Raw genomic sequence first — 15,122 nt, 5'->3', positions numbered from 1 at the left:
GAAGCAATACAAAAAAACATTCAGGCTGTTTATACTTAAGTGCTGCAGATAAGGGTTTAACATTAGGACAAAGTGATTGTGTGCCTCCACATAATACTGGGAATTAGCCAAGCCTGTGCTGTGTGTTGCCAGCAGACAACAGTCTGTGTGTGTTTACACTGTCCAAGTGTCATATCAGCCTATGCAAGGACGCTGTAAGCCCTTCTGTCAGCTTAAGCATTTAATGTTTGCCCCTTAATGGCAGCGCTCACCGTTTGAGAAGTGCGCCCCCTGGGGGAAGCTGAGCTCGTGGCTGTGCTCTGCCTCACAGGAATACATCGCCTTGGCGTCCCTGTAAAGACGACAAAACAAGGCAATGAAATGGCACATTTGACATGATGGGAGTGTGATTGATTTGGTAGAGCTGTTAGAGAAAATGTGATGTTTTTACTGCACCTTCCCACTGGAACAGACTGTGGGGAAGAGGCATTTTCAAACAGCAGTGCTCTGGCAGCCACCCTGAAACAAGAAGAAAAACAAGTTCAGTCCACTCGACTGTATTTTGGATAAAGTAAACAGCTGAAATGATATCCAGAGATAACTAGAAAATGCATTTCCTGCAGAAAATGCGTGTGAATGCTGTAAACTGTGAACATTTGTGGCTGAATTTAGCTGAAAATGCAGAAAAAGCTGAATATTTTATTAGCTGAATGGTAGCTGCTACAAAAACCAAGTAAGTGTGTTGCTGAACTTAGCAGAGAAATGCAGAAAAGTGAAATTATTTGAATCAAAATTGTTACAGTTCAAATGCATTGCAATGACTTCCATGTTAAAAAAAGACTTTAAAAAGCTGAATATTTTAAAAAGTATAACATATTTTGAAAAAGTTGAAAGTTTCCCATCATGTATTTGAATGGTTCCTGCAGCTGAAATTAGGCTGAAGGAGTTAAACAAAGATATTAAATGTAAGTAGTAGTGAATGAATGTTTACAAACACCTGTGTGTGTAAACCCAGAGATCAAAGGTTACCATGGTGACGACTTATGACGATTTATCAACTGCAGCACTGAGTCCCATTAAGAATGCATTGAGGATTATATCTGACAATTTTGCCACCTGTTCAAAAACTATGGCTCCTATCAAAAAATTACCAGACCGTGAGCATCAGGGAACCCCAATGAACTGATATATGTTTGTTTTTTTGGTTTTGTGTGTAAAATGTGGAGATGGGAGCAGTTTGTCTAAAGTGTACTTCTCTCTGCTCTGAAGAAAGATCCGGACAAATTTAACATGGGAATCAATTGGGAGCTAGCTGGACTTTTTGTCTCATCATGCCCTCAAGAGGCATTTTGTTTAATATTTCTTCTTAATTTTTTTTTATTTTCCAACCTAGGAGAGGTTTTCCTACGTTTTTCATGAAAAAATATGTCTGAGGAGTGTAGGGTTTGGGAATTATGGCAAGTTTAAAACATTTTTTGTGGAGAATTTCAAGCACTCCTGCACTCTATTTTGAGATCAAAGCACTCTAGACTTAACGAGCTGCTCCATCCACACTAATGTTAAAATCTGAAAAAGGCCTCTCTACCAAGCTCCAAACAAAGTTAAATATCTCAAAAAGTGTAAAAGATATCAAAAATCTGAAGAACAGTTAGTATAGTATAGCTGATGGTCTTGTGATCATTTGAAAGTTGGAATGAAGTGTCTAGCTGAAAGTATGTGGAAGGAGAAGCATTTGGCGCAAGGTGTAGGAAAAGAGGATTTGAAGGCTCCTCCCATTGACTTCCATGTTAAAAAAAAGAGTTTAAAAAGCTGAATATTTCAAAAAGTATAACATATTTTTAAAAGGTTGAAGGTTTTCCATCGATTCCTGAAAAGGCTGAATAGTTTAATATTTGAATGGTTTCTGTAGCTGAAAGTAAGCTGAAGTTATGGAGAGCCAAAGTATTGGCTGAAATAAGAATAAAGATTTGAAGAACTATAGTAGAATGCTGTGGCACAGCATTCACACTAAATATGCCATGTAATCAGTGGTGGGAAGTAACTAAATACTGTACTTAAGTACTATTAGTCATACTTGTACTTCCATTTAATGCTACTTTATACTTTTACTCCCTTACATTTTGGAACATTTATTTTACCCCACTACATTTATTTAAAACTAATAGTTTCCAGCTACTGTTTAAATATACAATATACAACATATGACAATGGTATATGATATAATGCAGTACGTTAACACCAATATAGATATACAAAATCGGAAATGGTCTTAATATGTATTTGTAAGCAATTAAAAGAAGGGATCATTTAATATTCTATAGTATTATAATACTTTCAAAACAGCCATGGTGCATAATGAGTACTTTAACTTTGGTACTTAAAGGTACATTTAGCTGGCAATACTTCTATACTTCTACTTAAGTAACATTTTGAAATCAGGACTTTCACTTGTAATGATGTATTTTCCGACCAAAGTATTTCTACTTTCACTGAAGTAAAGTACTTCTTCCACCACTGCCTGTAATCACATGATCAGAGTAATAATCAGTTTTAATAAATCATGACTATAAAATCAGCAAAGCTGCCACCAGAGAGAAATTCAATCTAATACGAGTCTTTCCACTTTCCAGCATTTCTCATTGTTTAGAACGTGGTAAAATGCTTAATGACACAATTCAGGAGGTTTCCTTCCTCCGGGCAACACAGTGCTGGATTGAGTTAAACTATATAACAAGGCTGCACTTGACCCCGCTCACAACAACCTGGCAGTCAAGGGGACAATGGAGCCCGGGGCCAGCTGGGAGGGTGCGACGCAAGGAAATGATTAGAGAGACTGCGTGACTGGCTTTTCAGACTGCGCAAGTCAAACAATCTATTTGTCCCGGGAGAACGAGTGCAGACTGCTGCTGGGTCACATCAACCCAGGAGCAGGCAGAGCGTAATTAAAGGCAGCGCTCCCACCACAGAGGAAAGACATAAATCTGCTCTCACATGCTCATCTGATCTCAGAGACCTCTCGATGCTCGATGCTCATAAACACACGGAGGAGTAGGAGGCTGATGACTCACAGGGGAGACATGGAAAGGGGGAGGAAGATGGAGAGAAATGTTGCTGAACTATTGTCCTCATGTCTTATTGACTAGCAGTTACTTTGTGGGGGCACATGAAACTGCACACGTACAAACAGACCTTATATATACAATATATCCATTAAATCAGAGGTCGGCAACTAAGGACTATTTTTTGTTATTTTGTTTTTTTAATAATCAATTAATAATTTTGTCCACTCCTGCCCAGGAAGTGGGGAAAGACTAAACATTACATTCGACTAGAGCCAGGAGAACCGCTTTATATCCCTTGTTTTCTCCGACCAACAGTCAAACACTTATTTTATTAGATTTAGAATGATATGAATCAAAGGAAAAGCAGCAATTCGTCACATTGAGAGCTTGGGAACATAACGTTTTGGCCTTTTTGCTTTATGGATAAGCTGCAGCAAATAGTAGTCATTTCTTTGGCAAGAATTACCAAAAATGTTGTTTTGAGCAATTTCACATTTGGAGATATCCTACTTTTTTTGTATATCATATTAAACTGAATATCTTTATCTTTTGGACTGACAAAACAAGATATTTAAAGACACCCCCTTGGACTTTAAGATACTGGAGATTTATATTGTTCACTATTTTGTGACTTTTTATAATCCAAACGATTTATCTAGGAAGTAAACAAGGAACAGAATCGTTAGTTGCAACCTAAATAGCAACTGTTAACCAATTATCAGAATACCGTGCCAATAGGCAAATAGTTTTTTTCAACTAGCTGCTGCACTAGTTTTAGGTGAGTCCACAAGATAAGATTTTTACCAACGGCATTACACTGGAGTGGATATCATAATTCGTAAGGAATAGTAGGTTAAATAAGCACAATGATAAGCTCTTTGAAATCCATTACACTGAGCCAGGTCTCTGGTAGCCGTTGCCGACTGAGGTGTCCAGCCTGCAGCGCATCACTAGTTTTGGGGGGAGGTCCGGGTGCTCGGTGGGCTTTGAAGTGTCGTTGGGCTCCAGTGTGGACAGACTTTGGACGGATCCAGAGCAGCTCCTGTGGCCTTGAGGGAGACGAACAACAAATATCAAGTACATGACACAAAGACATTAACGTTTAATAATTAAACAGCTCACATACTGCACAGAGCAACTGAAATGAGTGATTAAAATACAATTGTCCCACTGCTGTTTAAATAATGCTTGAGTCAAGAAGGGGTGTTGTCAGTGTTTGAAAGTATTAAGTCCTAGAGGAATAATTTATGACGATATAAGTATCTGCTGTATAGATTAGAGTCTTGGAAATGACAGTTTTGAGGAGGTTGTTTTCCACTTTATCACTGCAAGGGAAACACAATCTATAAACTACTGTCAGACAAGCTTAAAGGTCCCCTATTATACTGTTTTTCATCAATATATTATAGGTCTCAGATATATACAAAACATGTCTCTGAAGTGTTTGCCTCGAAATACCAAACAGATCACCCATTGTAGCATCCCATAACCCCCTCTGTTTCAGCCCTGTTTCAAAAGTGCTGATTCTCTGTCTGTTACTTTAGATGAAAATAAGGAGCCACTCCCCACGCCCCTCTGCGAGATATTTGGTTAAAAATAACACAATGGTGCTCTAGGGTCTAGGAGGAGATTCAGGTGATAAGGTGGGGGGTGTTACCTTGGTTGGTTATTGGCTAATGGTTACACAAGCCAACAAATCGTTGTGACCAGGGCCGTCCCTGGCCAACATGAGGCCCCACGCAAAGTTATATGATGAGGCCCTCTGTTTCGCGAGCGTCGACATAAGCGCATAGGTGCGGCTCAGTTGAGGCTCCCTCCGCAAGATGAGGTCCCCTCCACGAGGTGAGGCCCCCTCCGCAAGGTGAGGCCCCACGCAATCTGCGTGATCGGGCTCTAGGGAGGGACGGCCCTGGTTGTGACATCATCAAAATCTGATCAGCTCATTTTCAGACAGGTTTTTATATAAATGGATCAGGACAAAAAGTGAGCGAATCTTTTTTCCTGAAACTTTCAGAATCTCTTTACACAGAGGGGACACATGTATGTATGTATAAAAGACATGAAAAAGTGGATTTTGCATAATAGGTGACCTTTAAACTGTGATCACCTGATGGCCGTCCTACCTTTAGCGATATGCAGTGATTTCAGAGAGGGGCCGGCAGAGCGGTTCAGCAGGGCTGGCTTGAGGTCAATGCGGCAGTGCGGGGCTTTTTTGGGAGCAGGGGACAGCCTGGGTGCGATGCTGATGGAGGACAGGCTGAGAGCGTCCTCTGACTCTCCGTCTGTCCGCCCCCCCTCCTCCCTGGAACTGGACTCGGGGCTGCTGACCCACATGGCGCTCCTGGGGCCGTTAGAGAGCAGCGATGGCGTTCTGCGCAGGTCCAGCAGAGACTTGTCTTTGGCCTGAGCCGAAGAAGCGGTCTTGGAGGAGCTGTTCTGCTCCGAGGAGTGAGAGGACAAAGACTCCATGCTGCCCATGGGGGTGCTGCTTGGACTGCTGCTGAAAGTGTCACCTATGCAGGGGCCAGAGAAGAGGCCCACACAGCCATCATTAAAACCTACTAAGCCGGGAATTAATTGTGGATATGTTATGGCGGATAAAAAAATATATTATATATTATATCTTTAACCTGTTGAACCCCATCCCTGTTTTTCAGGTCTCAGGCTCGAAAATGACATTTCCAGAACAAATGACCATAACTACACTTCTAAAAGGGGAAAATGAATAATCTTTTTTCTCAAAGTAATGATAAACCTTTGAGTTGGATGTAGAAAAGTCAGAATCAATATAGATGTTTTTTATTTTTAAAGAAAATTCAGATTTTACATAGTAAAAAACTGTAAATTATAGAGTCCGTCCAAAAATTAATACATGCTTTCAGCATCTTAAAGGTCTCCTAATATGCTGTTTTTCATATAGGTCTCAGATATATAGAAAACATGTCTCTGAAATGTTTGGCTCGAAATACCAAACAGATCATTGTAGCATCCCATAAACCCCTCTGTTTCAGCCCTGTTTCAAAAGTGCTGTTACATTAGATGAAAATAAGGCGCCACTGCCCACGCCCCTCTGAGAGATATTTGGTTAAAAATAACACAATGGTGCTCTGGGAGGAGATTCAGGTGATAAGGTGGGGGGGGGTGGGGGGGGGGTGGGGGGGTGGGGGGGGGGGGTTACCTTGGTTGGTGATTGGCTAACGGTTACAGAAGCCAAAACATCGTTATGACATCACAAAGTGGCCAAAATCTGATCAGCTCATTTTCAGACAGGTTGTTATATAAAAGACCTTTAAGTCATACCTCTTACCGACTAGTCAATACAATAGTAAACAGATTGAATGATAATGAAAAAAATTGTTAGCTACAATATGCTTTTCTCTGAAGAGATAGTACTAATCTGGAATTTAGTATTTGAAAACCCAGCTTAAATGAGGTGCATCTTTCATAAATATGTGTCCGCAGGTGTGTGAGCAATAATACAGGCTACCAGTTAGGAAATAACGGTGTGATGACCTGTGGTGGAAACCATTACTTTGAGACTCACTTTCTGCATCTGCCAGGCACAGTGTCGGGGTGTAGAGGCTGCGGGGCTTCCGGGGCCCCGTGGACAGACAGATGGCCCGGCTCCTGCGAGGGCCCGGCCGGCTCTGGGGCTGGGGCAGGGGCACGTTGGGGTCCGGAGGCTGGTGGAAGATCTGGAGGTCCAGAAGGAGCACTGATTAGTTAGTGAACTACACAATCTGTGTCTTCTTTACTAATGAGGACTGGTACTGCATTTGATTTTGAAGATTGTGACCAATATTTTAATACTCTTTCTACTCAGTATCGATAAGAATGGAGTAAAAGTGTTTGTAAAGGAAGAGTAAGAGCAGGGTTTTGCAATAAAATACTTTTAAAGCAATATTCTAAAAGATTTCCAATTAAGAAAACTTTTCTTTTGAGTAACTATCTATTGCTAAATTGGGAATCACAATGCACCTATAGGGCCCAATGATCAAAGTATTTCCAGTGTATGAATTGGGTTTCTGTGGAGACATTCACGGAAAAGAATGTGGTATTAAGACAACCAGAACAAATTTCACACAGCGTCAAATAAAAGGATTTGCCTGCTGAAACATGAGTCAACTTTATAATGAAGCTAACACTCACCGTTATCACTACGGCTACAAGACAACGTTCATTTTCAACAGTTATTTAAAAGCGGTTTAAAATAGTGCAGGGAATAATGGAAAGTCAGTAGCAGTGGGAGCCGTCAGATGAAGAGCTGCAGGCGAGAGGCTTCACACCTTCAACTTCTCATGTGGTTCTTCTCAACCTCCTCTCACTGCTCGCAGACTCATGCTGCGTGCAGCATTAAGTCAGATCACCGGTTCTCACAGCATGATGGAAACAGGCCAGTTATTGCCTGACCTCTTTGTTAGAATGACAATGTTGGGAACAGTATTCAACCACATTTAGTATTCAACCACATTTAGTGTCAGGTGAAACCAACTAGGAATGCAACTTTAAAGGTCACCTATTATGCAAAATCCACTTTTGTATTTTATTCATACATTTGTCTCCCCTCTGCGTTAAGAGATTCCGAAAGTTTCAGGAAAAAAGACCCCCTCTCTTTTTGTCCTGACCCATTTATATAAAAACCTGTATGAAAAAGAGCTGATCAGATTTTGGCCACTTTATGATGTCATAAGGTTTTTTTGGGTTGTGTAACCATTAGCCAATAACCAACCAAGGAAACACCCGCCCACCTTATCACCTGAATCTCCTCCTAGAGCACCAATAGCCGCTTTCACACCAAGTACTTTGCCGTACTTAGTGCCCAGCACTTAGTGCCAGCACTTAGTACCCCCATGGAACTAAGTACAGATTGCGTTCACACCGGAATAAGTTCCCTGAGGGAAGATTACGCAAATGAAGCCGCTGACGTCACTTCTTCTTCTTCTTCTGCTTTGGGTTTACTGGCAGGCCGCAAACCACTTCACGGCGTATACTGCCACCCGAAGTCCCCGGCCGGAAGTCCCCGGAGTTGGGGACTGGCTTCAGTAGAAGCTGCTGGGACTCCCGCTAATAATGCTAATGCCAGCAAATACAATGGCGGCTTCACAAAACTTTTCAGAGTTTTACGGGGCGTGGTTTGCAATTCGCCCAGCCAATCGAAATTGGTACTTTTTTCTCCCCAGGATAGTACCACCTCTCTAGCAGGCACTAAAAATGGGGGTAAAAGTTCTCGGATCTAAGTACTCTTTTTGGTGTGAACGCAAAATTCCAGGCACTATCGGAACTAAACGGGAAAAGTATGGGTAAAAGTACTCCGGTGTTTACGCGCCTATTGTGTTCTTTTTAACCAAATATCTCTCAGAGAGGTGTGGGGAGTGGCTCCTTATTTTCATCTAAAGTAACAGACACAGAATCAGCACTTTTGAAACAGGGCTGAAACAGAGGGGGTTATGGGATGCTACAATGCACGATCTGTTTGGTATTTCGAGCCAAATACTTCAGAGACATGTTTTGTATATATCTGAGACCAATAATATATTGATGAAAATCAGTATAATAGGGGACCTTTAAAGTAAGATGTTCAAGAAATTGGATAAATTATGCAGGTAAAACTTCAAGTATACTTTACATTTACAGCAAAACAATGACTCGCCTTGTTGAAGTTCTCGATAAGTATTTCCATCACAATGTTCTGAAACTTGATGTTCATCATGGCAGCCACGGTTTCCTCTTGGGAGCGCATCAGGGTGGGCCCAAAGATGACACCCAGGTTAGAAACCGTCATCAGGTTGAACTGGCTTTGAGCGGAAACTCTGCAGGTGGAGGTACATGTGCGTTAATAAGGGTAAGATGCTGTTCTCTACTGATAGTTAACCTTGTGGTAAGGGGATGTACTTTACAAGCTATAAACTGTTTTAGACCTGTGAAGACAATTTAATCAGTCTCAGCAATTTGTATCTTCTCTCAAAAGGGCTGCAGTGTAACTGATTCATTACAGGAATACGTACGTGACGAGGTGTTTTATTAGCAGCTCCAGCATTTCCTTGTTCCTCTCGGGCAGCTTATGAACCAAAGCATGGACGGCACACACCCTGTAGTTCTGGTCATCTGACTCTGAGGAGAGGCAAATGGATATTAAATGACCAATAGCCTCATGTACCAACAGAAAAACATGACGATTAGGTCACATCATTGACTTTTAGAATGGTGACAATAAAGATCTTATTGGCGTGACTGTGGTCAGGGTAACAGAACATTATAATGTCGTAAATATGATGAAAATAGTCCTGTTAATCTCGATGCAGCTATGTTTCCATTTTAACAATAGATTTGATCGCATAGAGCTGGAATTTTAGGAATTTAAATAGAACAAATATCAACTTGAAGATGTGGTTAAAACGTCAAATTTAGTTTGTAAAATTGACATTCAACTTGAGACACTTTATGCAGAGGTGAAAAAAAGTAGTTGAGTGGAGATTAAACCAATTTAACTTATTAATTTAACATGACACAAGGGCTATACACTGTCAGAAATAAAGGTACAGTACAGGTACATTTTTGTTCTTTAAGGTACAAAAGATACAAATGTACCCTTAAAGGTACAATCGTGCTCCTGTATGGTACTAATAAGTACCTTTTTCAAGTAAAAGGTAAGCATGAAATATGTATTGCGGAAAAGGTACATAAGTGTACATAAGCTGATTCCAGTATCATATCTTAAACATTTCCATGCATACCAAGTCCAGTATGACACTGATTGGTCATGTTTTCTGCCAGGCCAAGAGATCCATTTTTCACCTCTTGATAGCTATACCGTGGATCAGGGGTTCCCAACCCCCGGTCCGCGGACCGGTACCGGGCCGCGGAGGTGTTACTGCCGGGCCGCAAAATAGCTGTGAGTTTATCGTAATATTTGCAGAATTATAAATATATAAAAATATTTTATCATATATAATTTTCGCACCTATGCCACCAGTCATATTATTTCATCCAGTAGCTAGTTAATCTTTCACCAGAAAACCGTTGAAAATGGCTTTTATGATGTTCCGAGGGATTCGGCGGCTCAGCCTAAGGTCTCAGCCTCTTGTGCGCACGAGCATGTTACCGGTGCGCCAAGTAGGAAGAGGAGCGCACAGGAGACAACCGTTTGATTGCAGACTGTTATGTTTATGTGGGGAAATGGTGGTGCACACATTATTTGAGATATATTTCAAACTCGGACTTCATTTTAAGGACATGTCGGCCAGGGGTGTAGAGCTATTTGTTTAAGCACCGGATTGGCAAAACAGGAGAGTAAACCAGTCTGCCTTGATCTATGAATTAATGTCCGGGACTCTCACGATCTGCTGCCCGCAGCTGTTTTATAGAAGGAAACCCTCCTTCACTTCATGAAATGGCTGCAACATCAGGAGGCAGCGGGACGTATACTCGGTAAAGAGCTGTGCCTTTTTACGCACCGCCTTCGCTGTGTTTAACTTAATCAGAACAGTTTAAGAGTGACTGCAGGCTGCTACGTGTTAACCACACACACATCGAACTGCCCGATTACTCCCCCTTTTATTAGTTTTATGAAGGAGATGTCCAGTCAGTCACCAAGGCGCATGATGTGTCCGACACCGGCATATATGCGGCTGTTCCCAAAATAAATTAGTTTAATCTTAATCTCGATGTAGTCCACACACACACACACACACACACACACACACACACACACACACACACCCACACACACACACACACACACACACACACACACACACACACACACACACACACACACACACACACACACACACACACACACACACACACACACACACACACACACACACACACACACACACACACACACACACACACACACACACACACACACACACACACACACACACACACACACACACACACACACACACACACACACACACACACACACACACACACACACACACACACACACACACACACACACACACACACACACGCGCCTTCTCCTCCTTTTCCCAGCATTCACTGGATTATCCGTAAATCATACAAACAAAACCAAAACGTTGATTTATCTGTTTTGGTTAAAAACTGAATAACGTCGGTTTTTTGGTTTTCCGAAAAACCAAAAAACAACACTGGTTATTTTTTAAACTTTGTTAATATGTTTTGGATGCATATTGTTCTAGTATTTGTTCAGGCTGTTACATACAATTAGCCTCTGTTGCTACCTGCTGGTGGTGAGTAAATATTAAAATCAGTTAAAATTGACAACCGGTCCGCGATTTTTTTTTAATGTATCTACCGGTCCTTGGCACAATAAGGGTTGGGAACCCCTGCCGTGGATGACAAATTGTTGGTGAATATTTCCAAGTAATATTGTGACTGACCGACTGGGTGACTCACTGACTGACTCAGACTGGGTGACTCACTGACCGACTGGGTGACTCACTGACTGACTCAGACTGGGTGACTGACTGGGTGACCAGTATGACACCGATTGGTCATATTTTCACATCTTTATATAGCTATGCAGTGGATGACAAATTGTTGGTGAATATTTCCAAGTAATATTGTGACTGACCGAGTGGGTGACTCACTGACTGACTCAGACTGGGTGACTGACTGGGTGACCAGTATGACACCGATTGGTCATATTTTCACATCTTTATATAGCTATGCAGTGGATTACAAATTGTTGGTGAATATTTCAAACTAATGAGAATTGTGAAGCTTTGATAGATTGCTGTATTTATGAAAATGTGTTTCATTGTATTGGTGAATGTTTCACCCATTGATATATACTGTGGATGACGGGTTGTTGGTCATCAGTATATCAAAAGTATTGTGAAGCTTTTCTATATTGATGGGTGAATATTTGAAAATGTATTTTCATTTTTCAGCGGTCGTAGGAAATGAATTGATGCTTTTATTGATTATTGTTGTAGCATGCAAGTTGCCATTTATATTATGTGCTGACTTTCTGATGGGAGTGATGTGAGGGATAACGTGTTTTGATATTGATTAAATGAGATTAAACTAAAATATTCTGATCTTTGCCTGTTTTGTCTTACAAAAACCTATGCTCACTTTTAAAGGTACAATAAAGGGACAAATGTGTACCTGAAAGGTACAAATAGCTTTGTCACTGGGGTGGTACCCTAAAGAGACACATTTGTACCATTTCAGAAGGTACATTTATATGTACCTATGTAAAAGGTACATATTTGACCCTTGAGGTACATACAAAGGTACAATGTACAAGGGTACAACTTTGTACCCATAGTTTTTGTACTTTTTTTTGTACCTTTAGGGTACCACTCCAGTGACAAGCGTTTGTACCTTTTTAAGGTCTTTTTCGTACCCTTTTTTCTGAGAGTGTATGATGCACAGGGCATGTAGTTATTTCCAGAGACGGTTTAATTGGTTCAATCTTTGCTCATTTGGTTTCCCAACCTCAGGGCCTGCATGTAAGCCCTGAGGTGGGTAAATTAATACACTTGAAATGCAGTTCAGTTCAAACTTAATTCCCTTTTAAAAAGTTATATACACATATTTAATATGCAAGGAAAATACACTTGGTTAATATATATTTAAAATCTTCATATTTTCAAATTAAAGTGGGATATCTTCTGGCACAATTAATCATTTTCCTTTCCTTGATGTATAACAGCACAGTATGTAAATTCCTCATTAGCAGTGTTGGATAAGATACAATAATCCTTCATTAGGCCCACAGCAGGGAAGTCAAGAAAGTAAAACAGAAAAACAGTACACAGTAACATATATTGCACAGAATATTGATTTGATATTATTATTTAATTATTATTACCATATTAATGCATGTATTTAAATTGAGCAAGGAATATCTCTTCATGTATAATAATACAATGATAAACGGTAAAACACATATAGCATTATAACCGACAATTGAAGTAACTTTTCACAACTTACTGACAGCCAAGATAAAGTCTTTGTGGAGCTTGAAGGTCATTAGAGGCTCGCAGAGACACCTGGTGAATAAAGAGAAGAGTTGACATTTATTTCCCTGAGTGACACGGGTCTTTTGAATGCAGCCACCTTCCTTTGTGAGTCGCAGCAAAGAATGAATGATTAACAACAGGGAGGTTTCAAAGAGGCATTATGGAGATAATGATGATTCCTGCAGCCGATGGGGCGCGCTGACCTCAGGTAGTTCTTCAGGCCGCTGGTGATCGTTTTGTTGTCCCACGTCTCTGGATCCAGCTCCATATCAACAGGTGCCTTGGTTGCTATTGGAAACAATTTTTTTTTATTGTTTATTAGCATCATAACAAGTAAGCTTTGAACTCTGTGACATGCTGACAGCAGTGCGTTGTGACACAGAAATCAAGCTTGAGAGAGTATTTAAAAAAATCATTCTGACATTTCCTGTTCAATGTAGGATTACCTTGGCCTCATCTAATAAGGTATGGACAGAGTGTTATGAGGCCGATGGCTGTTACAGTGTCACACCACCAGGAGGACCTCTTCCCTCACTCTGCAGTCACATTACGTTTGACTAAGCTCTCCATTCAACTTGTGGTCGGACATAGGCTGTTCATAAACCAAGCTAAATAAAGAATAATTGGTCAAATAAAAAAAATTAAACTGTTATCTATTGTGTTAGTTTTGCTACATGGCTTGTGAGTATCATTTACAGTGGTGTTATGTAACTAAGTACATTTACTCAAGTACTTTATTTAAGTAAATAATTGAGGTACTTGTATTATAACTTGAGTATGTTCACATTTTGCTACTTTATACTTTTACTCCACTACATTTTGGAGGCAAATGTACTTTTTACTACACTACATTTATATTACATATTTAGTTACTAGTTACTTTGCAAATGTAGACAATCAATACAATATATAAATCACCTACTATTGATGAACACATAAATGTAGCAATAATTATAATGAAATCATTGATTATGATATAAAATATGAAAATATATTGTGCTTAAAATAGCTATTTTGCAGAACGAGTACTTTTACTTTTGGTACTTAAGTAAAGTAATACATATTAGCATTCAAAATACTTTAAGTATCATTTTGAATGCAGGACTTTTACTTGTAACTGAGTATTTTACACTGCAGTACTGCTACTTTTACTTAAGTTAATAATCTAAGTATTTATTCCATCTTTGATAATTTAATTCTTTATGTACAGACATAGAATGACTAAACAAAGAAAGACATTTTAAATCAAAGCTTGACAAATACTTATAACAGATGTCAGCTGCAATTCTCTTATTTTAGGGGCTACTTACAAAACACTGTTGTCATCAGCTTCTGCACTTTGGAGTTGACCCCTCCAATCCTATAGAGTCCCATTGTATTTATTCCTGTATGGCAGGGGGTAAATTAAAGGATTGGGGAAAAAAGGAAAGATTCTATGTTTAGTTAAGGCTTAAGAGGCAGTATAATGTGTTATTTCAACCAAAGAATGAAACACATTGTTATTCATAATCACAGTCAGGCTGCACTTATGTCATTTGACGGATTAAAGCTGAGAGATTGAAATGCCTCACCTCTATCCTCCACCAGGTCAATGCATTTCCTTACGAAGTTAAAGCCCGCCTCATTAAGAAACGCTGTAATACAACATGAGAATCGAGTTGACACGTCAATTACCTCCTGGGTTAACCACGCAACACGCAGGAATATCATGCTCTCCTCTCTGCTTGTGCTCTGACTAATAAGATACATCCGTGTGCTGGAAGGCCCTGCTATGTCAGCTGAGTGGGTGTATGTCAAGTAATTGTGTTAATGAACAGAGATAGCTATAGGTAACAAAGCATGTGTTAGACATGTATGTGTTTGGGATGTTATTACAAGTCTTGGCAAGCTAAATGTATGCATTTTGATGATGAATTGGAAAAATAACACACTTACTCTCTTCCTTTTTGCTTAATATGGCAGGCAGGTTGTAGATCTAGAGACATTTCAAGCACATAATTATTAAATTAAGGGGAAACATCTCAGAAAGAAAATAATGATGTCAAAGAGTTTTGTTCCCCCAGTTGTCCTTTGCTTTAAGTGGACTCTCCTATTTTTAGCAAGTGGATGGTGAGGT

At 40.0% G+C, this 15,122-nt stretch overlaps 1 protein-coding gene across 4 annotated transcripts in view; it reads right to left on the bottom strand.

Annotated features, from left to right (window-relative positions):
* LOC117468802 (rho GTPase-activating protein 42) overlaps positions 1-15,122 on the bottom strand; it is an 80,708-nt gene that overhangs the window by 2,761 nt on the left and 62,825 nt on the right. For 2 of the 4 annotated variants that reach the window (XM_034113098.1, XM_034113100.1), the window contains 12 exons: positions 14,942-14,981; positions 14,578-14,640; positions 14,317-14,391; positions 13,210-13,294; positions 12,978-13,036; positions 9,047-9,152; positions 8,692-8,851; positions 6,586-6,736; positions 5,165-5,566; positions 3,934-4,090; positions 436-498; positions 252-331 (listed from right to left, as the gene is read on the bottom strand). In XM_034113098.1, coding sequence (XP_033968989.1) covers positions 252-331; positions 436-498; positions 3,934-4,090; positions 5,165-5,566; positions 6,586-6,736; positions 8,692-8,851; positions 9,047-9,152; positions 12,978-13,036; positions 13,210-13,294; positions 14,317-14,391; positions 14,578-14,640; positions 14,942-14,981 — 1,441 coding nt within the window. The remainder of the gene's footprint in view (positions 1-251; positions 332-435; positions 499-3,933; positions 4,091-5,164; positions 5,567-6,585; positions 6,737-8,691; positions 8,852-9,046; positions 9,153-12,977; positions 13,037-13,209; positions 13,295-14,316; positions 14,392-14,577; positions 14,641-14,941; positions 14,982-15,122) is intronic. The other 2 variants (XM_034113099.1, XM_034113102.1) reach the window with 1 other exon arrangement.

Source organism: Trematomus bernacchii, unplaced genomic scaffold (assembly GCF_902827165.1).
Source record: "Trematomus bernacchii unplaced genomic scaffold, fTreBer1.1, whole genome shotgun sequence".
NCBI lineage: Eukaryota > Metazoa > Chordata > Actinopteri > Perciformes > Nototheniidae > Trematomus > Trematomus bernacchii.
The sequence above is the reverse complement of the archived record's forward strand: the minus strand, read 5'-3'. Positions and strand labels throughout refer to the sequence as shown.